The 23,390-nt window shown below is 43.0% G+C and overlaps 1 protein-coding gene across 1 annotated transcript in view; it reads right to left on the bottom strand.

Moving 5' to 3' along the window:
* The window catches only part of POLB (DNA polymerase beta), a 31,872-nt gene that overhangs the window by 333 nt on the left and 8,149 nt on the right, over nucleotides 1–23,390 (bottom strand). The window contains 11 exon segments of the mRNA XM_029065557.2: nucleotides 649–788; nucleotides 3,696–3,760; nucleotides 12,471–12,557; nucleotides 13,504–13,574; nucleotides 15,693–15,765; nucleotides 15,868–15,922; nucleotides 21,405–21,437; nucleotides 21,439–21,454; nucleotides 21,860–21,909; nucleotides 22,212–22,272; nucleotides 23,026–23,098. Coding sequence (XP_028921390.1) covers nucleotides 649–788; nucleotides 3,696–3,760; nucleotides 12,471–12,557; nucleotides 13,504–13,574; nucleotides 15,693–15,765; nucleotides 15,868–15,922; nucleotides 21,405–21,437; nucleotides 21,439–21,454; nucleotides 21,860–21,909; nucleotides 22,212–22,272; nucleotides 23,026–23,098 — 724 coding nt within the window.

The following is a 23,390-nucleotide window of genomic DNA, read 5'->3' as shown; positions in this document are numbered from 1 at the left end:
CTAGTGCTGCTAAGAACCTCATCACGTATAGCGTTGTAAAAATAAAAGTTTAGTTCTTCATCCACTGCCTTGACATTCAAGTTACGTGGCATTAATCAACCCTGCAATGCCTAAATAGGCTTTCCGTTTATCTTCCAATTTCAAACCGTGATAATATTTTTTACATTCAAATGAGCCAATCTGTTGCCCATCATTTTAACTTGCAGTTCTGGTGGGTTTTAGGTCATCCCTTTTAAAAAGAAAATATCAATTGTACATGTAAAACACTAACTTTGAAAACTGTTCTTTAAAGTGGAGAATTTGTTGCATTGTTAAGATGAGGGCTTCTGCAGACTACTCTGCCACAGGCTTATAAATGCTTACTGGCACTGCAAAGATCATGAAGATACCAACGTCCCATCATGTTGCCAGAGGGAAAAGTCTTTCTTTAGGGAACTAACTGATAGAGGTTAGTGTGTGAGTGGAGGGGAGTGTGTGTGTGGGGGAAATACTATATCATGAAGCTTCTCTGCTGCCACTGTGGATTTGCTACAGTGGGCCATGACCTTTAGTAGAGGGTTTTGATGTGGACCAAAGTTGCCCGCAGTGAAATCCCTTGGATGGCTTTCTCTACTGAAGAACAATTCCGGGGTCAAAGGAGACACTTACCCGTGACTCCTATGGGGCGGATTGTATATTCATTGATCGTGAAGCCTTTTTCTAGGGCATGGGCCCTCATATTCTTATTAAAAATATCACTGCCGGTGAAGTACAAAACACCACAGTAATACTGGTCCTTGGGGATGAGCCTAAAAAAAATGCAATTCAGAAACACAAACAACCTTTATGAGGATGACTTGAATGCATGTGCAATTTACAATTCAAAAAAACTGAATTCGCTAAAACTACAGCAAGGTACTAGAAAAATGTGTCAATATAGAGGTCATAGCTAAACAACCTGAGAAAACAATGCAGCTGTGATGAAAATCACTGTAGATACTTTTGTAGTCACTCAAATTTACTGAGTGCTTACTATGTGCAGAGCCCTATAGTCTGCACTTGGGAGAGTACAATACAATAGAGTTGGTTGGCAGGCGTGTTCCTCACCACAAGGAGCCAACAGTTTAGGGAGGGAGAGAGACATTAAAGTTAATACATTACAGATTTGTACATAAGTGCTGTGAGGCTGAGGTTGGGATGAATATTAAATACTTAAAGGATAACGCGTTAATTCCAATACCGTCACATTTGTAATTGACCTAACAATCACCTACACACTCAGAGTGAGTTGGGACATCCTGGATGACTGAATAAGGAGAGTCAAAAGCAGCGTGGCGTAGTGGTAAGAGCACGGGCCTGGGAGTCAGAAAGACCAGGGTTCTAATCCCCGCTCCTCCACTTGTCTGCTGTGTGCCCCTGGGCAAGTCACTTAACTTCTCTGTGCCTCAGTGCCCTCATCTGTAAAACGGGGATTAGGGCTGTGAGCCTGATGTGGGACATGGACTGTGCCCAACCTGATTAGCTTGTATCTACCCCAGCGCTTAGTTCAGTGCCTGGCGCATAGTACACTCTAAACAAATACCATTTACAAACATCGCATCAATAACTCTCAAAATAGCTTGGTTGTGACCTGCCACTAATCTGTTCAGTACCTGAGGAAGGAGCTGTGATGAAATGCAGTTGTTTTTTTAATGGTACTTGTTAAGCACTTACTGTGTGTCACTGTTTTAAGCCCTGGGGTAGGTGCAAGTGAATTAGGCTGGACACAGTCCCTGTCTCGCATGGGGCTCATAGTCTAAACAGGAGGGCAAACAGTTCTAAAGTCACATTCTCCCAGTTCCCTCCACTTATCACCCTATCTCCCTCCTACCACTCCTCTCCAAACTCCTGGAATGAGTTGCCCACACCTGCTGTTCCACTTCCTCTCCTCCAGTTCTCTCCATCCCTTCCAACCTGGTTTCCGCACCCTTCATGCCATGGAAACTGCCATCTCTAAGGTCACCAGTGATCTCCTTCCTACTGAATCCAACGGCCTCTACTCTAACCTAATCCTCCTTGACCGCTCGGATGCCCGCAACATTGTCAACCACCCCTTCTCCTGGAAACATTATCCAACCTGGGCGTCACTGGCACTGTCCTCTCCTGATTCTCCTATCTCTTTGACTGCTCCTTCTCAGTCCCTTTTGCAGACGTCTTCTCTGCTTCCGACCCTCTGACAGTGGTGGAATCTCTCAAGGTTTGGTTCTGCGTCCCCTTCTATTCTCCATCTACAATCACTCACTTGGAGAACTCATTCATTCCCATAACTTCAACTACCACCTTTTACACGGATGCAAGCTTCTTACGAGCAGGGAATATGTCTGCTAATTCTGCTGTAATAATGTTGGTATTTGTTAAGCGCTTACTATGTGCAGAGCAGTGTTCTAAGCGCTGCAGTAGATACAGGGTAATCACGTTGTCCAACGTGAGGTTCACAGTTAATTCCCATTTTACAGATGAGGTAACTGAGGCACAGAGAAGTTAAGTGACTTGCCCAGAGTCACACAGCTGACAAGTGGCACAGCGGGAGTTCGAACCCATGTCCTGACTCCAAAGCCCAAGCTCTTTCCACTGAACCACACTGCTTCTCACCCAAGCGCTTAGTATGGTGCTCCGCACACAGTAAGAGCTCAATAAATATAACTGTTTGATTGATGATTCCCAAATTTACCTCTCCAGCACCAACCCCTCTCCTTTTCAGCACTCTGGCATTTCCTCCTGCCGTTAGGACATTTCTACCTGGATACCCCACCGACATCTCAAACTAAAACATGTCCAAAACAGAACTCATCTTCCCATCCAAACCCTGTCCTTCCCGTCTTTCCCATCGCCGTACACAATACGACTATCCTCCCTATCTCACAAACCTGTAACCTTGGCATTATCCTTGACTCCTACAACCTGTCTTCATTCTGCCACCAAATTCTATCATGCCTTGATTACTGCATCTGCCTTCTTTCTTACCTTCCTGCCTCACCTCTCCCCAATCGAGCCCATTCTTCAATCCGCTGCTGGATCACTTTTCTAAAAAAAACTTTAGTTCACATCTCCCCACACCTCAAGAACCAACAGGGCTTCCCATCCACCTTTGCAAATAGAAACTCCTTACTACCGATTTTAAAGTACTCAGACAGCCTACCTTACCTCACTGCTCTTCTACTGCAGTCCAGCCTGCACACTCTGCTCCTCTAAGCGCCAGTTTGCTCACCATGCCTCAATCTTGCTAATTTTTCATCAACCCCTTTCCCACATCCTCCCTCTGGCCTGGAACCCCGACCCTCTCCAAATATGCCAGAACACCACTTTCCCCACCTTCAGAGCCTTATCAAGGTCACATTTCGTCCAAGAGGCCAATTAAGCCCTCTTCTCCTCCCTCTCCTTTCTGCATCGCCTATGCACTTAAATCTGTGCCCTTTGGCCATCTGATATTCACCCCACCTTCAGCCCCACAGCGCTTAAGAACAAATCCATAATTTATTTTCATGTCTCTTTCCCCCGTTCACTGTAAGCTGGTGATGGGATGGGAACATGTCTACTAACTCTGTTGATGTAGAGCATTCCTCTACCTTATCTTGGTAAACCACATACTTCAAAAGAACAGGGACAGAGGGAAAGAGTTGGGGTGGACAGAAGGCAGGATGTTCAAGGTTGCACTTGGCTTCCAATTTCAGTAATACCTGATATCGATTCTTCTGTATGGATAATCCGTTTCCTCATCTTTGCTGGCCAGCTGACAGACCCCCTAAAACATATAAGTTGTACAGGATAAAACTTAAGACACATTTTGAAACCTGAGGCTTTGTTTTTAATAGCATGAGTTTTTCAAAATGAACTTTCAGATGCTCCAGTTTTCAAAGTTTTGAGAGCTCTTTCCTTATAAGCACCTCTATGCTAGCAAGCAAGATTGCCTTCCTGAGGGTCTCTCCCAGAGTACAGGTCTCAAGGACCTAAGTTTCCTGGTCTGCAGTTGCCTGAATATACGGGGCCTGGCCTATTTTTTAGGATTTTCACTTGCACTTGGATTTGCCCCCTTCATTCCCCCCTCCCTCAGCCCCACAGCACTTACATACATAGCCATTATTTATTTATATTAATGTCTCCTGTTTTAGTCAGTCGTATTTACTGAGCGCTTACTTTGTGTGGAGCACTATATTAAGCGCGTGGGAGAGGACAGTATAACAATAAAAGGACATATTCATTGCCCACAACGAGCTTACAGTCTAGAGGCCGCTTAAGCTCGCTGTGGACAAGACAAGGAACGTGTCTACCGACTCTGTTGCGCTCTATTCTCCCAAGTGCTTACTATAGTGCTCTGCACACAGTAAGCACTCAATAAATGCGACTGATTAGGAGGGAGCTTGGGCAACCTAAGGTTTTAAAATGGCACCTTTAGATCACCACTATGCACCCTGGGACCATCCACTTCCCAAACGCCCTGTTGTGACTGCTGGTGCTACGTTTCCAGCTCTGGGCTATGTACTCCTTCATTTCTGCCACATGTGACTACACATCCAGTCTGCATTTTGGCCTTTGATAGGACAAACACACAGTTTGCAACACAGTTGTTGCCACCAGCCTGAGGAATCCCCAAACAGCTGGTTTCAAGATGACTGGAGGGCCAGGGACTCTCCTAAAGCAAATTCAGTTCATTCATTTTTTTTTGATTAACACAGCCCACAAGCCAGTTTGAGTCCATGGAAGACTCTATGGTAGAGAGTGAGGAAAATAGGAAAATGTGTATCTTATGGGGTGGAGTGCAGCTGTGAACATGGATTTTACTAATGACAGTCAGAATGAGGCAGGGTAGTACTTTGGGAGGAGAAGGGCCTAGAAGTGAAGTTTGACATTTTACACTCACCCATTCTACTACAAATCCAAGGATATAACTGTCCCCTTTCAAGGGGGACATCATATCAGGCAACAGAGGGAAACATTTGTACCTTTTAAGAAGGAAACTGGTTATTTGAAAGAAGTAAGAAGACTGTATTTTGAAGTCATAGCATATAAAGCTAAGGCTACAAATACCAAAATTAATGTTGACAGAAGAATGTCAAAAGCATGTTAATTCCACAGCCATAAGGTCACAATTAAAGGGTCGGAATAAAACACCTTCTGACTCCACCAATGGAAATCGAGGCTGCTTCCAGGTATTGTAGGATGGTTGATGTCCATGAAATCCATCCTCATGGCCATGTACGTACCATCGATAAAGCAAGAGTTTTTGAGAGCCTACTTTATGCAGTGCTTGGGGAAGTACAACATAATTAGTACACAAGATCTCTGCCCTCAAGAAGCTTACAATTCAGTGGGGGAGACAGACTCTAAAATAAATTACAGATAGGATGAAGTAACAGTTTACAAATTAGGTCGTGTGGAATTGCTGAAACAGCAGTTGAGGGATGCAAGGTGGGAAGACTGAGAATCAACTGGGGAAGGTTTCCTGAAGGAGATGTGATTTCAGAAGGCGTCTGAAGATAGGGAGAATAGGGCTCTGCCAGAGATGAATTGGGAGGGACTTCCACAAAAACGAGGCACAGTGACAAGGATAGCTTGCATGGAATGAAGAGGGTAAGACTGTGTAGAGGGAGAAGAGAGTGGATAAGTAGGAGGTATAGTGCCTTAAAGCCAATAGTCATGAGTGTCTGCATAGTGCAGAGAGGAATGAGCAACCGCAGGGGGTTTTTGAGGGGTGGGGAAACAAGGGCAGAGTCAAGTTTTAGAAAAATGATCTGGGCAGCGAAGGGGACTGGAAGCTGGGAGGGCAGTGAGGCTAACGCAGGAGCCAAGCTGGGAGATGACCAGTGCCTGAGAGGAAGGAAGGGGTGGATTCTGCAAATGTTAAGGAGGATTCCTTTCTTCTCCCTCTAATAACTCTTCATGGATCCATCATCCACAGAACCATGCAATGCATCTCAAGTCATCGTATCCCCCTAATTTTTCCCCTCTATTAATCCACTATGATTCTCTCTTCAATTAATTTATCCAAACACAAACTCTTCTAGAACCTAATATAGTCTGCCTGTACAACTTTCTGTGATAATAAATTCCAAGTACTTAGCTCTAGTATGGGAAATTTCCTTTGATTCGTTTTGAACCCTCAACCGTCAAGCTTCAATGGGCTTCCCTTAATATCTCTGATCTATCCACCACAAAATTTGGCTGAATGAATTTCCTGAACATCTCTAACATTTCATTCGGTCGTTGAAAAGTGGTCCCTCACATTTTCTGCCTATCCACAAATGGAGTTGCATGACATTCTACATTCTTTCAAATAGTCAAAAATAAATTTGCACTTTTGGCTAAGTGACTGATTTTCCGCACTTGAAGCCCTGGCTGTCAGGCTGTCAATTACATAACAGCATGGTGTAGGGGATAGAGTACGGTCCTGGGAGTCGGAAGGTCATTAGTCCTAATTCTGACTCCGTCACTTGTCTGCCGTATGACCTTGGGCAATTCACTTCACTTCTCTGGGCCTCAGTTGCCTTACCTGTAAAGTGGAGATTTAGATTGTGAGCGCCTCATGGGACAGGACTGTGTCCAACTCGATTCGCTTGTATATCCACCCCAGTGCTTAGTAAATTGCCTGGCACAAAGTAAGCGCTTAAATGCCATCAGTATTATTATTATTATTATTATTATTATCCCTTTTCCAAGTAGTGAACAAACTACTAGTTACAGACTACTGCTTTTTAACAAACTTCTAAGGTACTTAACCCACACCTATTTTACTGAGCATTCAATAAAAAAGAGGGGAAAAAAATACCTTAAAACAAGGAAAAAGTTTCACCAACTTTTTGGAACCCCACAGGACTATGCCCTTTTCAGTTAGGGGTTTACACTTAGGCAGTGCCAATGGTTAAATACCAAGATTAGCCAACCCTATTGTGAAACCTCAGTTAACCTTGCTATGAATCCTATCTTCCTGAGGCATTAACAAGTTCCAACTCACCTTCCACCCTCAACTGCTTTCCAATTGGTATTGCCATACAGTAATACCTACAAATATGGCTGTTTCAAGTTCAAGAAGCAGTGATCTTGCTGTTTGTCATGTTAGTAAAAGGATTTTATCTAATGGCTTCACTCCTTCCCTCAAGGCTAATTTGATTTCCTGCACTGTAACAGAAGTGCTGATGCTTAAGAATGTCTGTGTACCATTGTAAATTCCTTGCTGGATTGAGTGGATTAGCTTTGTTTGGCATTTCAATTGGATAGCTTCGTGTTGGGTATATGAAATAAAGCTCTTTTCATTTCTCTTGGCAATTCTAAGCGACTTCTTATGTCCCTGGAAGCCATGCTGCCGTGCTCTGTAAATTCTAAGATACGTGGCCAAGGAAGCACTCAATGGTAAGAGTTTGACTGGTGTCCATCAGGCACAAAGCTAATAGGTACCTAAACGCTCAGGAATCCGATTTTACCTTCCAAATGAGGTATCCTCAGGAAGAATGGCTCAATTACCTTAGGAAGAAAGATCTGTAATGGCTTTTGGTTTGATTATGCTGGCTTGTGGGAATTTCTAACTATGTAACGTCCAGAGACAGTTCTGTGTCAAGAGGGATTCTCACTCTTTCAATTATTCGGGCTCAGGGAAAGACTACCTCCTTAAAACAGACCTGGAAATTTATATGTCAGGCTTTGGGAGGGGCATGAGGAGGGAGGTGCGAGCATAGCTTGTTATAATAAATTGGAATTTGAAAGCTCATTAAGGACAGGGATTGTGTCCTTTACTCAGTTACTAATGAAACTAACACTTTGGTGAAACAAGGGCCTTTAAGGCCCCTCAAAAAACATGATAAAGAACAATGGTAATGAGAATTTCTACTCATAAGTGGAGGTCACATAAATGCCATACGGTTTCCAGAAACTACAGGTCCTAGACAGAGCTCAGAGACCCCATTTCACATTCTCTTGTGTTTTCCTCTTGGAACAGTACAGAAATGTTCCCTTCCTTCTGTCACCCACAAGGATGTTGTTCACTGTAAGCCCGTCTTCTAGACTGTAAGCTTATTGTAGGCAGGAAATGTGTCTACCAACTCTGTTGTTATATTGTCCTCTCCCAAGCACGTAATACAATGCTGTGCACACATTAAGAGCTCAATTAATTCATTCAATCATATTTACTGTGCACTTACTTTGTGCAAAGTACTGTACTAAGTGCTGGGAGAGTAGAGTACAACATACATACGATTGATTGATTGATTCAAGCTAGGTAGTCAATAGCTCCTGAGATGCAGTGAGTGAAAGGCTTTCTGTGCAAAAGTCCTCAGCAATGCTGACTGTGGTTACCAGATCCCAGCTGCTGGAAAAGAGCAGTCCTTGGCTTACAGTTTTTCTGCCCTCCCACAACCAAACCCACAGCATTCCTAGCTGGATTTCCTCTACTCAACATATAAAACTCCTTTTCTTTCTTACTGCCTGGGTGCCAAGTGACTCCTGATGATCCCTTCTTTCTTCTTTCAAACCTTCACACACACGCACTACTGTATTATCATATTTAATGGTGTTCCTGTTTTTTGGGCATCACCTAGTGGCTGTGTGCGGAAACCAGACCTAAAGTGCAGACCTTCAAGACTTGCCCTAAAAGCTGTGGGAACCAAGCTAATAGCTTTAATCCCATTATGCCCGTTCAATCAATCGTATTTATTGAGCGCTTATTATGTGCAGAGCAGTGTACTCTAAGCACTTGGGAGAGTACAATACAACAGAAGTAGCCTTTCCTTGCCCAGCGTGAGCTTATAGTCTTAGAAGGGGAGAGAGACTTCAAATGTGAATAAATAACTTATAATATACAATATAAAGACACGTACCTAAGAGCTATGCAATTGGGGTGGGGCCAATATCAAATGTCCAGAGGTCACAGATGAAAGTGCATAGATGACTCAGAAGGGAAAGCAAGCAGGGATAAAAGAGGGCTTAATCGGGGAAGGCCGCTTGAAGATGTGACCACAATAATGCTTTGAAGGTGGAGAGAATGGTGGTCTGGTGTATATATAGGGGGAGGGAGTTCCAGACTAGGGGAAGGATGTGGGAAATCCCCTTTCCCTAGGCGAGATAGACGAGACTGGGGCACAGTGAGTAAGCTGGCACTAGAGGAGCGGAGTGTGCGGGCTAGGTTGTAGTAGATTAGTAAGGTGACGTAAGATGGGGCAAGTTGACTGAGGGCTTTAAAGCCAATAGTAAGGAGCCCGTGGAGTGACTGCTCCCTTCACCCACTGGAGCTGGCATCTGCAGGGGAGTGGAATGTCATTATGGTTAAATATGATGATTTAGGTAGTTGTCACCTAAATATTCCACTGATTTAAGAACAGCAGAAGCCACAGGAAAACAGCAGGTCACCCCCTGCTCCCTGCAGCCTGATGAGAAGGCCAACTTATGTGGATGGGTTGAAGCTTTGGAAGATTCCAGACAGCTTGGGTCTTTCCTACCCAAACCCCATCCACCCCATGTCTTTCCCACCACTGTAAACAACCTCACCAAACTCCATGTCTCACAAACCCGTAACCATGGCATTATCCTCAACTCATCTCTTTCATTTATCCCACATATTCAACGTTACCAAATCCTGTAGGTTTTCCCTTCACAACATCACTAAAATCCACCCTTTCCTCTCCATCAAACTGCAATTATGCTGATCCAAGCACTTATAATCTAATTTGACCACTGCATCAGCCTCTTCACTGACTTCCCTGTCTCCTCTCTCTCTCTCTCTCTCCAATCCTGTCCTCACTTCACTCTGCTGCCCAGGTCATTTTCCTAAGATGTTCAGTCCAGGTTTCCCCACTCAAGAATCTCTAATGTTTGCCCATCCACCTCAGCAAACAGAAACTCCTTATGATGGGATTTAAAGCAATCAGTTTGCCCCTTCTTACCTAATCTCCTTCCCACAAACTCGATATGCATACTTCACTCCTTTAAACACCAACTGACTCACTGAAACATGATCTCATCTATCTCACCACCAATCCTTTGCCCACATTTTCCCTCTCACCTGGATCTCCCTCCTCCTCTTTATAGGACAGAGAACTGTTTTGCTCACCTCGAAAGCCTTGTTAAAATTTCATCTCCTCCATGACACCTTCCCCAATTGAGCCCTCTTTCCTCTCCTCTAGCTCCCTTCTTCATTACCTATGTACCTGGAGCTGCATCCCTTAAGCATTCGAAATCCACCCCACCCTCAGTCCCACAGCACTTCTGTATATATCCGTAATTTATCTGTTTATACTAAGGTCTGCCTGCGCCTCTGGACTACAAATTCCTTGTAGGCAGGGAACGTGCCTACCAACCTTAAGTGCTTTGTACAATGCTCTGCACACAGTAAGCGCTCAATAAATACCACTGATTGACTGGATAAAGGAACTAAAGTAACTGTGGCATTGAAAAAATGATGGAAAACTTAGCAAGGTTTAATATTTAGATTTGGGGGGTGTAAGGGGTAAAGAGAAAGTAGGAACCTAAATCTTACATAAATTGAGCAAAAATCCACAACCTAGTCTCCAATGAAAACAGCACAGATGAAAGGGACATTTAACCGTCAGAATTCTGAGACTGAACAAAAAAAAATGCAGGTAGGTTTGAAAGCTGGCCGGTTTTCTTCTGCTTCTAATCCCTCCTGGCCCAAATCTGTTCATGAGTTAAAAGGAGCTCATGGCAATCGACTATTGCCTAGATTCTTCCTACATGGTAAAACCTGGTTGTAACATGGTTGTAAGTGGAGTGGGTGGGTGAGGGTGGGGTGGATTTAAAACCTGGTTGTAAATCCTGTTACAGATTCACTCAGGCTGGTCCAGGAAAATTATCCCAAGTATATGAGCAGTGGACTTGGCTACAGCACCTTTAATTTCTTGGTCTCGTCAATGTAGCTACAACTGGGTTCTACCTGTATTTTGTTGGGGAGGAGGAGTTAAGTTTTAAATTGGTTTCTGTTGTCTTTACTGCTAAAAAAATTGAAGGTATGATGATGTTTCATAAAAATATTCATAGCCAAAAAACAAAAAGTTGTATACTCTAATTTTAAATCAAATGTTCATACAAATAAGAGCTGTCAAGCTAATTGACTTGAGTAATTCATAGTCAAGATATCCCCCAAAACACTAAAACTTTGGTGCTGCAATTTCTCATTTCTTCTATTCTCTTAATTTTGGCAATAATTAAAATGTTTAAAAATGTTCAATAACCAAGGAACTACCTCAAAGTCCGAATGACTTTATATGAGAATAACCAAGTCTACTAACTAAATCTTTAGATCAGAAGGCATTCTACTGGAAAGCTGAATATACAGGAAAAAAAAAAAACAAAAAAAAAGATTTCATATCCTTTCTTAATACCTTCAAACTGTACTGTATAGGGGTTTTCTTTCCAAAAGCTCAGGAGAGGAGGGAGACAGAGGATATGAATTAAATCCATTAAAAGTTAGAAAGGAAGAGGATTGTCTAGCTGTTTTGAAGCCTTTCCGTTAGTATTTATAAAGAATTGTTTGATAATCTCACTTAAAGCCATTTGCTATTTTGAATTGTGCTTCTACCCCCTAATTCCTTAGGGTTGTCATCATTGGCCAGCAATACTGTGATGACTAATTTGAGTTGGATTCACTGTGGGAAATTCCTGTAAAGGTTTTCCCCTCCTCCCTTCTCCTCTTTGCTCCTGGCTTCATCCCTTCCATGTGTTGCTCTAAAATAATTCTAAATCCAGTTAGGGGAAGATATCTGAGGCACAGCTTCCAGGGTTACAAGGGGGTTTACTAGTTTGAGAAGAAGCCCATTTAATTAGCATGATCATATAAAATGCTTGGGAGAAGCAATGTGTTTTAGTGGAAAGAGCATGGGCCTGGGAGTCAGAGGTACTGGGTTCTAATTCCCACTTTGCCACTTGTCTGCTCTATGGTCTTGGGCAAGTCACTTCACTTCCCTGTGCCTCAGTTACCTCATTTATAAATTGGGGATTAAGATTGTGAGCTCTATGTAAGGCAGGGACTATGTCCAACCCAAATATCTTGTATCTACCCCAGCACTTAGGAAAGTGCCTGGCAATCAATCAGTGATATTTACTGAGCACTTTGTGCAGAGCACTGAATAAAGCACTTGGGAGAGTACAATACAACAGAATTAGCAGACACATTCCCTGCTTACACATAGAAAGAGTTTAATAAATATAACCACCAAAGCCATCATAGTAACTTGAAAACAATAAAGCTGGTAGATGATTCTGACTAATAATTGACCATATTTTAGCTATTCGATCCTTCACAGTGGAGAATTTTAATTAAAATCTACACTAGATTGTGATATCAAATGCAAGCATAAGCGGTAACTAATTACTATTTTTTCTTTCAGGACTTTTAGATGTTGATCCTGGCTGCACTAATATGAAGCTTCAGCCAGATCTAGCTAAGGCAATACATTCAGAATGGTTACTGGGCAGTCTTCAAGCTTGTTGTTTTATTCCAGAAAAGAACTCACCATGAACTTGGTTTCGCCCTTTGACAGAGTATCTGTGATGAAGTGGACCTTCTGTAATTGTTCCACAACTTGATGCAATAATTTGGGCTGTAAAATTAGAAACAGTAAAACAGAAAGTTAAATGAGAAGCTATTGGTTTATTTTTTTAAAAAACAGGAAACCAAACACAAAGCCACCTTTCTAAATGTATGCAAAATAGTTACGGGTACTAAGCATCTTGGAGACTGAACTTCGTTTTGCTCAAACCGAAACCTCGGTGTATAAACAAATGCACATATCTTAGAAAGAGGATGTTTTCCTTCACGACACTGAGATACCAGGGAAAAAGAAAGTTTTTGTAAGCTTCCAAATGACTGGATCACAGAAAAGTCCGCTCAGTGATTTCTAAAGCTTACGTTTAAACTTGGGGAAGGTTTGCTACATGTGAGCCTCACCCAAATTTCCCCAGAATGACGGCTTTATCTAAACTGAAAGAAATGCATCTGGAGTGAAAATTCAAATATAACTACTCTAATGGCAGAGGGCAAATGGCAGAGGGCAAATGGCAGAGGTCGGTGATGGCAGAGAGTGGGTGATGTGTAGTGCTGCTTGTTTACCCTGATGAACAGTAAAGTCGCCCAGACAGCCACCAGCTCAGCACTTCAGCCACTCTTTGGATGGGGCAACAGGCTGGATGCGGATGGGTCACAAATGTCTGACACATGCATGTCTCTGTGGTAACCCGCCAACTTCCTCGCTGAGTTGCTTGACTGACTTAAAATATAGTACATAGACATTGCATATTTCTAGGGTGACTTGTAAAACAGAGCAGCTACTGTACATTAACTAAAACCTATCTCCCTTAATGCCACAATTCTTCCTCTTCTAATTTTTATTATTATTGTTCCCTGCTCCCTCTCCAGAAGGATGTTTTCAGCAATTTTCTTTTCCTTCTGTCAGAACTGCTCAGCTCTACAATGTTCTTGTCTATAACTCTGGAACACACGTGCGACCCTACCAGTCAATCACTAAATTCAGTTATGGATTCAGGCACCTGTTTAGCTGACTCAGAGGTGAAGCTGGATGGTGTCAGGAGAATATCCATATCTCCACTTGACTCTGCACCTGGACCGTAGAGAGTAGAGAGTGAAATCCCTGTTATAAACACCACATTGTATATACTAGATGGCGAATTGAGTAAACGACAGATTCTTACTAAGCCTAATTTTCTTCTCTGTAGTTTCTGTGGCTAATTTTCTATCTCACTCCACCACATTGCAAGTTTACAGCTTTCGAACTTTCTGTCCAGGTGTACTGATGCTGACAGCAGACTCTGGGATGATTACTATAGATATCGGTAAATCAATGGTATTTATTGAGCACTGGGTGCAAAGCACGGTGCTAAGCACTTGGGAAACTACAACAGAGTTGGCAGACCCGATCCCTGCCTCAAGAAGGCTTACAGTCTCTAATGGGGAAACAGATTTTCAAATAAATTACTGATGGGGAGCTGGGAGAATACGGATATGTACTTACAAGCTGTAAGGCTGGGTGCTATACAATATCGTACCTTCACCTGTAAAAATGGGGATAGGATTTCTGTTCTCTCCCTGCTACGTGAACCCAATATGGGACAGGAATCACGACTGATCTGCCCATAGTATATCCACCCCAGCACTCACCAGAGCACAAGACATCAGCAAGCACTCAACAAATATCAAGACTATCATTATTATTCTTACACCACCACCCAATGAGGGATGGAGAGGATGGAGCTGCATACTGAAGACTGTCTTCATGGACAACGGGTGTGAGAGTGACTGTGTACGTGTGTCCTGCCATGTCTTGCTAGGAAAGGGGCAGATGGACTCAATACGGACCCCATGAATCAAACAATAGTATTTATTAAGCACTTACTATGTGCAGAGCACGGTACTAAACACTTGGAAGAGTACAATCCAACAGAATGAGCAGACCCTTTCCCTGCCCGTAACGAGTTTACTGTCTAGAGGACCCAAAACCGGGCATCAACACCCAGAAAAGCCACTGCTAATGTCCGTGGAAGATCTCACAGGTCAGTCCTGAAAGCTGGGAGGAGGGAGCTGATGACTCCTCAGTCTTCCCTCCCAACAAACCACCCCACAATCTAATGTATAATCAACAGGTATAGAGAAAAGCAATAGTTAACCTCAGATATTCCCAATGCATCTCAAGTTGAACTACCCAGCACTCGGTACAGTGTCTCGCACATAGTAAGCGCTTAACAAGTATCATTATTATGATTAAAACTCTTACGTTTCAGTTCATGATGCCAGGTATGAAGGGAGATGAAATAAGAAAATGTCTTTGCCAAAAATGCCTAGTGCACGAACTCCACCACGTGCCCAGGGCAGGTGACTAATCGGGGCAAGCAAACTCCCGCCCCTGGATGAGTCCAAATCCTCCAAGATCCTGCACCTGCTCAACCACTCACAACTGCGGCCATAACCTCTGAGTAGGCGGTGGGAGTCACAGAATTCCTTCTCCCCACATGCTCTTCCCCAAATTCCTCGGGAAGTTTCTCCCCTTCACTTCCTGGGCCCAAGCAAATGGGCTGGTAAAAATCTGAACAGGCAATTTTACCACAGTGGCCTAGTGGAAAGAGCATGTGCCTGTGAGTCAGCGGACCTGGGTTCTAATCCCAACTCTGCCACTTGTCTGCTGTGTGACCTTGGGTAAGTGGCTTAACTACTCTGGGACTCAGTTGCCTCATCTGTAAAATGAGAATTAAGATTGTGAGCCTCACGTGGGACGGGGACTGCGTCCAACCTAATTCTGTTGTATCTAGCCCAGTGCTTAGTACATTTATAAATTATTTACTTACTCATATTAATGTCTCTCTTCCCCTTCCAGACTGTAAGATCATTATGGGCAGGGAATGTGTCTGACAATTCTGCTGTATTGTACTCTGCCAGCTCTGCACATAGTAAACATTCAATAAATACCATTGATTGATCGATTGATAGTAAGCACTTATTTAAAAAAAAAGGCTGCTAAGAAGCCTTCCATAGTAAAATATGTATAGTAGGTCCACTATAGCACCTTCCATAGTAAAACCCAGAACAGCAATGGCTAAATGAGAGCAAGTGAGAAACACATTTGCCCTCATATTTAACCAAATGATCCTACTTAAAGACAGATTCCAGCAAAATAAGTCTAATGGGTCTAAAAGACTCTTAATAAAGAAGGATGGGTAGCTCTTACCCCGCCTGAAACTCCCACAGACAGTAGCAATGTATTTGGGATCCAACTTTTTGACTTCATTCAGCACGATGTCCTAGCAAGAGAAAGAGTATGCAGATCAAAATTTCAATCTCTCTTCATTTCCCCTGAGGCCTTTCTTGGTACCATTAAATTAACTCAATTCATCAGTTCTTACTTGCATTTGTAACATCTCTTCCCGGGGGATTCTTTTCTCAAAGTCCTCAAAATATCTGTGGGGTAAAAAAAAAACCAGCGGTTAAAGCTAATACTGATTAACCCCATTAACCTGCCCTCAGTCAAACCATTACTAACATAATTTGCAAATGTCCCTCTCCAGCACTTAAGGGATCTTCCAGGAATCAGCACTGTAGGCAAGGAAATTAACACTGCTTTCAATACAAAAATCAACTGTAATGTATTTCTTAGCCTCATCTCCTGTCTGAAGCCAAACCTCGAAGCTTTATTCCCTTAAAGCTTCAAAAAGCCCGACGAATAAAATTATTGGGCTGTTTGCCCTTAATTTTAAGAGCAAGAAAATGGATTAAAGGCAATTAATCCATTTCCAACATATCTATTCCTCCCACTAGACCAAGGATTAGCATCTCACTTCTCCCCGAATGACAAGTATACAAAACTCTTTACATTTCTAAATATCAAAAATCAGAATTTTCTCATACACTAAACTTGGCTTTTACCACACTGTGAAACGTTTGGAATCTGCATTTACCTTGGGGTTGCCAAACTGGAAATAATCCAGAAATAACTCCTCAAGAACTCCAGAGATGCATACTGCTTCTCCTGTTACCCTTGCCATTCATGGAATGGACAGAGGACAGCGCAGGTGGAAAAGAGAATTCAAAAGTCCCAGAGTTCAACTTCTGCTTTTTAAAAAAAAAAAATGCTATTTGTTAAATGCTTACTACGTTCCAGGCACTGTTTCGAGTGCTGGGTAGATACAGTTTGGACACAGTCCATGTCCCTCATGGAGCTCACAGGCTTAACCCCCGTTTTACAGAAGACGTAACTGTGGCCCAGAGACATGAAGCGACTTGCCCAAGGTCACAAAGCTGACAAGTGGAAGAGGAGGGATGAAAACCCACGTCCTTCCGACTCCCAGGCCCAGGCTCTATCCACTAGGCCACGCTGGGTGGTCAGGGCTGTGGGACATCAGAGTCGGGCAACCAGGAGGCAGCGGGGCTCAGGTGGACCCTGAAACTTGACTCTGGTGGGAGAGGGATTTAAAAGTAATCCACCCCTTGCTGTAGCCTGGGGGAACAAGGGAATATGGGGAAAACTGGGCTCTGCTTCTGCCCCTGGGATGGGGTGCTGGGGTCACTCTCCTGGGTCTCGGCTGTCTGCTGCCTCCTCTGTTGCTTTGTTCGTTGCTGTATTTTGTCTTTTTGTTAAGTCTGATTCTTTTGTAACAGATCCAGGGAAAGCAGTTTCATATGCCCTGCTAGCAGGAAGGGGCTTAGTTGGTGCAGAAGGCCTGAGGTGGTAGTTGGGCAATATGACCTAGGGAGAAGAAAAAGGAATCAGGGAAGGCTTCTAGGAGAAATGTGATTTCAGAAGGGCTCTGAAACTGGGGAGTTGCAGTCTTGTGGATCCAAACGGGGAAGGAGTTCCAAGCTGGGGAAAAATGTAGCCTAGTAGGGAGCACACGCCTGGGAGTCAGAAGGATTACCTTGTATTTACCGCAGGGCTTAGCACAATGTCTGATACACAGTAAGTGCTTAACAAATACCATTTAAAAAAAAAGGCTGGGGCAAGTATTTGGAAGCAGAAAAGACAAGGAGGAGACTTGGTGAAGTTAGCTTCGGGCAACAAAGGTGGCAAACTGGATTAGTACGAGGGAAACTGTAAACTTGTTATGGGCAGGGAGTGTGTCTGTTAATTCCATACTGTACTCTCCCAAGTGTTCTACACACACTAAATACTCAATAAATACCACTGATTGAGGGAGATAGGCCCACTGAATGCCTACCGTGATTTTTTTTTAATGACATTGTTAAACGCTTACTACGCGCCAAGCACTGTTTTAAGAGCTAAGATAGACACAAGTTAATCAGGTTGGATACAAGTCCCTGTCCCAAATGGGGCTCACAGTCCCATAGTAGGGAGAAGGCAATGGTTAGCATTTTTTCTTCGATGAAAAGAGAAATATATAACCAGTGGAGGATTTTAAAGTCAGAGGATACATCTGCAGAATGATAGCTTAGACAAAGATCAGATCAGCAAAGTGAAGTATGGATTAGGGTGGGGAGAGACAGGAGGCTGGGAGACCAGTAACAAGGCAGAAATGGTAGTTTAGCCAGGATATATCAAGGATCTGAACCAGGGTGGTGGTGCCTGGATGTAGATGAAAAATGTTATGGTGGAAGAACAGATAGGTTTAACATCAGACTGAATATGAAAATTGAAATTGAAGGAGTAATCAAGAATAATGCCAAGGTTACAGCTTTAAAGATAGAAATGGTGTTGTCAACTGTGACTGGGAAGTTCGGCAGAGGAGAGGATTTGGGAGGGAAGATGAAGAATTCAGTTTTTGTCATATGAATTTTTAGGCTAATAAGCAGAAGTCAAAGGTTTTATAGTTCCTGTCAGCCCAGCCGGAGTCCTTGACCCCTGAGGTAGCCTCCTGGGGCTTGCTTGGAACAGCAGAGGCCCCAGTAAGAGGAAATCAAGCCTTGCAATGGTCATATCAATTATTAATCAATATCTTAAGAGGGCTGGGTTCCAGAATTGCCAGCAAGGCAGAATCCCCCAAGGAGTACCTTTCCCTAAGAACAATTCCCTGGAGACCCAAGAAACTGGAACTGGGAGTCTGAGAGGAATACCGGGATTCTGAGACTCAGGCACTGAGCAGAGCATAGCAAGATGCTCAGAGGTACATTTTGACCGAGACCACAAGACAGCGATGGGTGGGTGGCTAGCTGCCAACTTCTCCCACCCCACCTCCAAATGACTCTGTGTATACTCAGGGCAGGTAGACACGTACATTTCCTATCTCAGCTTGTGTTTATGTAGGGGTCTTCCCTGACTAAGCCCTCCCTTGTGCGGCCCCTGATTTGCTCCCTTTATTCACCCTTCCTCAGTCCCCAGCACTTACGTACAGATCTGTAATGATTTATATTCATGCCTGCCTCCCCCTCTAGACTGTAAGCTTTGTTATGGGCAGGGAACGGTCCTACTGACTCTGCTATACTGACGGATCCTCGTCAAGCACTTACTACAGAGCTCTGCACATGATGAGCTCTCAATAATATAGCTAAATAGATTTCAGTCCAGTTTACTTTCTAGAAGCACAACACAATTCAAACTCAAAACCCACAGGCTCTTTAGAAGAGCACTTCCAAAACAACATCTTTGTAATGTAAAACTTAGTCATGGTTTTGACATGGACAAATTAGAAACAGTAACAGCAGGGAGTTTCTTCGCTAAAATCCTTCAGAGTGTGAAGGAGGCCAAAAGAAGAAATGAAATTGGGCAATAAGCAATATTCTGAAGTTCTGTTGCCGACTTGTTCATTCCAAGCGCTTAGTACAGTGCTCTGCACATAGTAAGTGCTCAATAAATACTATTGAATGAATGAATGAAGTTCAGCTTCATGTTCAGAAGGGCCCCAGCGCAGACACAGTAAAAATGTTCCCTAATTCTGTGGTCATCCAAGATGCACAGTGCAAACATAGATATGACACTACTTTATTCAGTGCTCTGTAACACTTCAGCACTAAATACCACTGACTGACTGATACTAACCACAAACATACTATGGTATATTCTATGGGACGTATTTTTTCAAATTAACAACAAGCTGAAAAATCTGGAGAGGAGGGTGTGGCCATGATAGGTAGGGCCAACTGCCGCACCAAAAGGAGCCCTTGCTCCCTTCCCCGGCAAGCTATCCTGTCTGACGGAAACTCAGGTCCAGTTCTCCTTAATACCATGACTGCGCTGGCCCATGGGATGGCTAGGAAAACTGAGTGGTCCTGCACCCGTATGGCCCACTCTGGGCCATGTCTGGCCCCGAGTTGCTTCCTTGAAGGTTCAGAACTCACAGCTGGCCAAGAGCTGGAGCTGCTCAGAAAACCCTGATGAGAAAATTCTGGTATGACAGCTTAATAATAGTAATAATAATAATAATGGTATTTGTTAAGTACTATGCGCCCGGCATTGATTATAAGCATGGGGGTAGATACAAGATGAGGCTGTCCCAGGTGGGGCTTCACAGTCTTAATCCCCATTTTACAGATGAGGTAACTGAGGCACAGAGAAGCGAAGTGGTTGCCTAAGGTCACAGAACATACAAGCGGCACAGCCGGATCACGACCCACTTTTTCTGACTCCCAAGCCCCGCGCTCTTTCCACTAAGTCATGTTCTTTCTCAGCTTGACAGTAGTGGATGGAAACTTGCCCTCACACTCTTCGTCTCCCTCCTGCTTGGGGCACTCAGTCACCAATCCTCCTATCTGCCAGACAATGACTCCCCCACTTCAAAGCCTATTGAAGGCACATCTCCACCAAAGAAGCCTTAACTAAACCTCTGCTTTCCTCTTCCCTCTGCACTGCCCTGCCTTGCTCCCTGTATCATCCCCCCCCTCCAGCCCCACAACACTTACATATTTGTAATTTAATATTAATGTCTGTCCTCCCCCTCTAAACTCTAAGCTCATTGTGGGTAGGGAATATATTTCTGTATTGCATTCTCCCATGCACTCAGTACAGTGCTCCCACACAGTATGTGCCCATTAATATGATTGACTAACTATCCATGTGCACACACCAGAATACCTAAACTATGAGGGGTGTTACTGCTACACCCTGTGCTCCAGCCAAATTCTCAATCAGTTAGGCTACCATGCTCTGCTCTCCTGCAGTTGGAGTATCTCCCCCAGGGTCAACTCTCTTCTTCTCCCTCAACTGTCTGTCCTATGGTTAGAGCATGGGCCTGGGAGTCAGAAGGTCATGGGTTCTCATCCTGGCTCTTTTGTCTCTTGTGTGACCTTGGGAAAAGTCACTTACTTCTTTACACTTCCCTTTAACACTTCCTCCCCTTCCCACCCCACCCTCTGCACCTTTCCCCTCCCCTCAGCACTGTGCTCATTTGTATACATTATTTATTACCGCTATTTATTTTCGTTAATGAGGTGTACACCCCCAATTCTATTTATCGTGATAATGTCTTGTTTTGTTTTGTTCTGCTGTCTTCCCCGATCAGACTGTGAGCCTGTCACTGGGCAGGGATGGTCTCTCTGTTGCCGAATTGTCGATTCCAAGCGGTTAGAACAGTGCTCTGCACATAGTAAGCGCTCAATAAATACTACTGAATGAACTTCTTTGTGTCTCAGTTATCTCATCTGTAAAATGGGAATGGATTCTATGAGCCCCATGTGGGACAGGGACAGTGTACTGTACTCACCCCAGTGCTTAGTACAGTGCCTGGCACATAGTAAGAGCTTAAGTACCATAATTATTAAGCGCTTAGTACAGTGCAAGTGCTTAGAACAGTGCTCTGCACACCGTAAACACTCAGTAAATACGACTGAATGAATGGTTCCAACCCCGGCTTTCCGATCTCCCCCACCTCCCTCATTTTCTTCTGTCCTTTCTTCCTCGTTTCCAATCAGAGCCCTTGGGGTAACTCAGCTGGAGAGGGCTTCTATTATACGTATTGTGTATGTAGACAGCGTCAACCCGAAAAAGCAGCCTTACTTCAGCCCAATTCGCTGATGATGTTCAACTGTGGTCGTTTTTCCTTAGATCTGCACAAAGGATAAAAGAAAAATACTGAGAATTGGAATTATAGCATATTTGAAACTTTTTTTAAATTTAATCCATTATTTAATTTAACGGATCATCACAGCTTCTGACAGAAGGTACTTGAGTAACCAGACCGCTGAAAGATTTTAAAAGATCCGAGAGGAAAGAAAAAAAGGAGGACCCGTCTTAAATATTTCCCCGTCCCCAGACGTAAACCTTCAAATACTGTAACTAAACCGATGAACACCTTCCTTTGCTTAATTGTGGAGCCGAAACTACACTATTGCTTAATAGTACTGCTCTTAATCTAGTGGAGAACAGGACTTTCAAGTTATATTTCATCAGAATCCTAATGAACATTTAAATTCTAGCTGAACCTGTGCGGTGTGTCTATAAAGCAGACTCACCTTCCAATGTCTTAATTCCCTCATCGACGAGCTTCCGGGCGGCGGATGGACTGCAGGAAGAGAGGGGAAACATCGTTATCATCCTCTGAGCCCAAGTGGGTAAAAAACTGCATCGGAATATATGGCTTCAGGGCACTTCAATGAGTCAGGAAAAATGTAACTGAAGGGCTGCTGCAGAGCAAACTGCACCTGCCAAAATGTCACCATTAAGAATAGTTCAAGTTTGTACTGTACTTTGCCCTATGGTACAAAGACAAAAACTTTAAAGAAAAAAAAAATCACCTGTCCTAATAAGGGAGAAAAAAACATCGAGCATGACCTTTTCCTATTTTATTCCGAATATAATTCTCACCCGATGCCACTAACTCTCGTCAGGAAATTGATGGATGAACCTGTGTCATCTTGTCGAATCTAAATAAAACAACAACAAAAAAATAGACTTGGAATGCATGGAACTTCAAATTAATTCATTTGGGACATATGGGTCTGCCAGAAGTAAACACTCATTTCATGTGATATTTTCAGATTTGTTTGGGATAAATGCATTAGAAACTTAAGAGGGAATTTCCTAACAAGAATGCAATTGACAGAAAATATTTCCCATTTTATTTCATGTCCATTTTATCCTATAATTTCACTTCTCCTATATTTCCTACATATTTCTTCCTATATTTCACTTCTCCTATTCGGGGTGGGATGGACTATAATTGCTGTTATGAAAAAGCTGAGTTGAAATGCAAAGCTGTGTAAGGAAAACAGACATTGTGCCTGAAAGACTATGTCCATCTTAAATAAGCCAGTTCTCTTATTCCCTCCTTTTTCTGACTCTGAACAGCAAGAAGGGAACATTTCTATCAATTCTGTTATACTCTACTCTCCCAAGTGCTGAGTACAGTGCTCTGCACACAGTAAGCACTCAATAAATACAACTGATTGATTGACAAAGGCTTAACTTCATTTTAGTAGCAGATGGAGCCTCTCAAAATACCTTGGAGTCTATGCTTTTAAAACAATGGGTTTCATTTTCAATATGCCTCCCTTCTCTTGGTTTCCCGTCATAATTTTGGAAACATTAATGGAACTTTAAAGGTGTTATAGGCCAGAATACTATGAGAGTAGAAGCTTTAATCAAGTAAAAAACTAAAAACAAACATTAGTGATTTACCTTTCCAATTTACGCAATTTTCCAGTGGATAAAAACTCATCTATCTTTTCAGCAATTTTTGCTCCTACTCCATCCTACAGAGAAACAAAGAGAATAAGGGATGCTTATACCTCCTGAACTGAAATAGTAACAGAGTTAAAATCCAAAATTTAGGCAAGGAAAATATACCCTAAAAATGATAAGTCCTATTTAGATTGTGAGGCTTATGTGGGACAGGACTGTGTCCAATCTGATTAACCTGCAGCTATCCCAGAGCTTAGAACAGTGCTTGACACATAGTAAGCACTTAACACCATAATTATTTGGTATCATGGCATTATTAATAATAAGTGCCAAAATATGAACTAGACCAAAATGAACCCAACA

Source organism: Ornithorhynchus anatinus, chromosome 5 (assembly GCF_004115215.2).
Source record: "Ornithorhynchus anatinus isolate Pmale09 chromosome 5, mOrnAna1.pri.v4, whole genome shotgun sequence".
NCBI lineage: Eukaryota > Metazoa > Chordata > Mammalia > Monotremata > Ornithorhynchidae > Ornithorhynchus > Ornithorhynchus anatinus.
The sequence above is the reverse complement of the archived record's forward strand: the minus strand, read 5'-3'. Positions and strand labels throughout refer to the sequence as shown.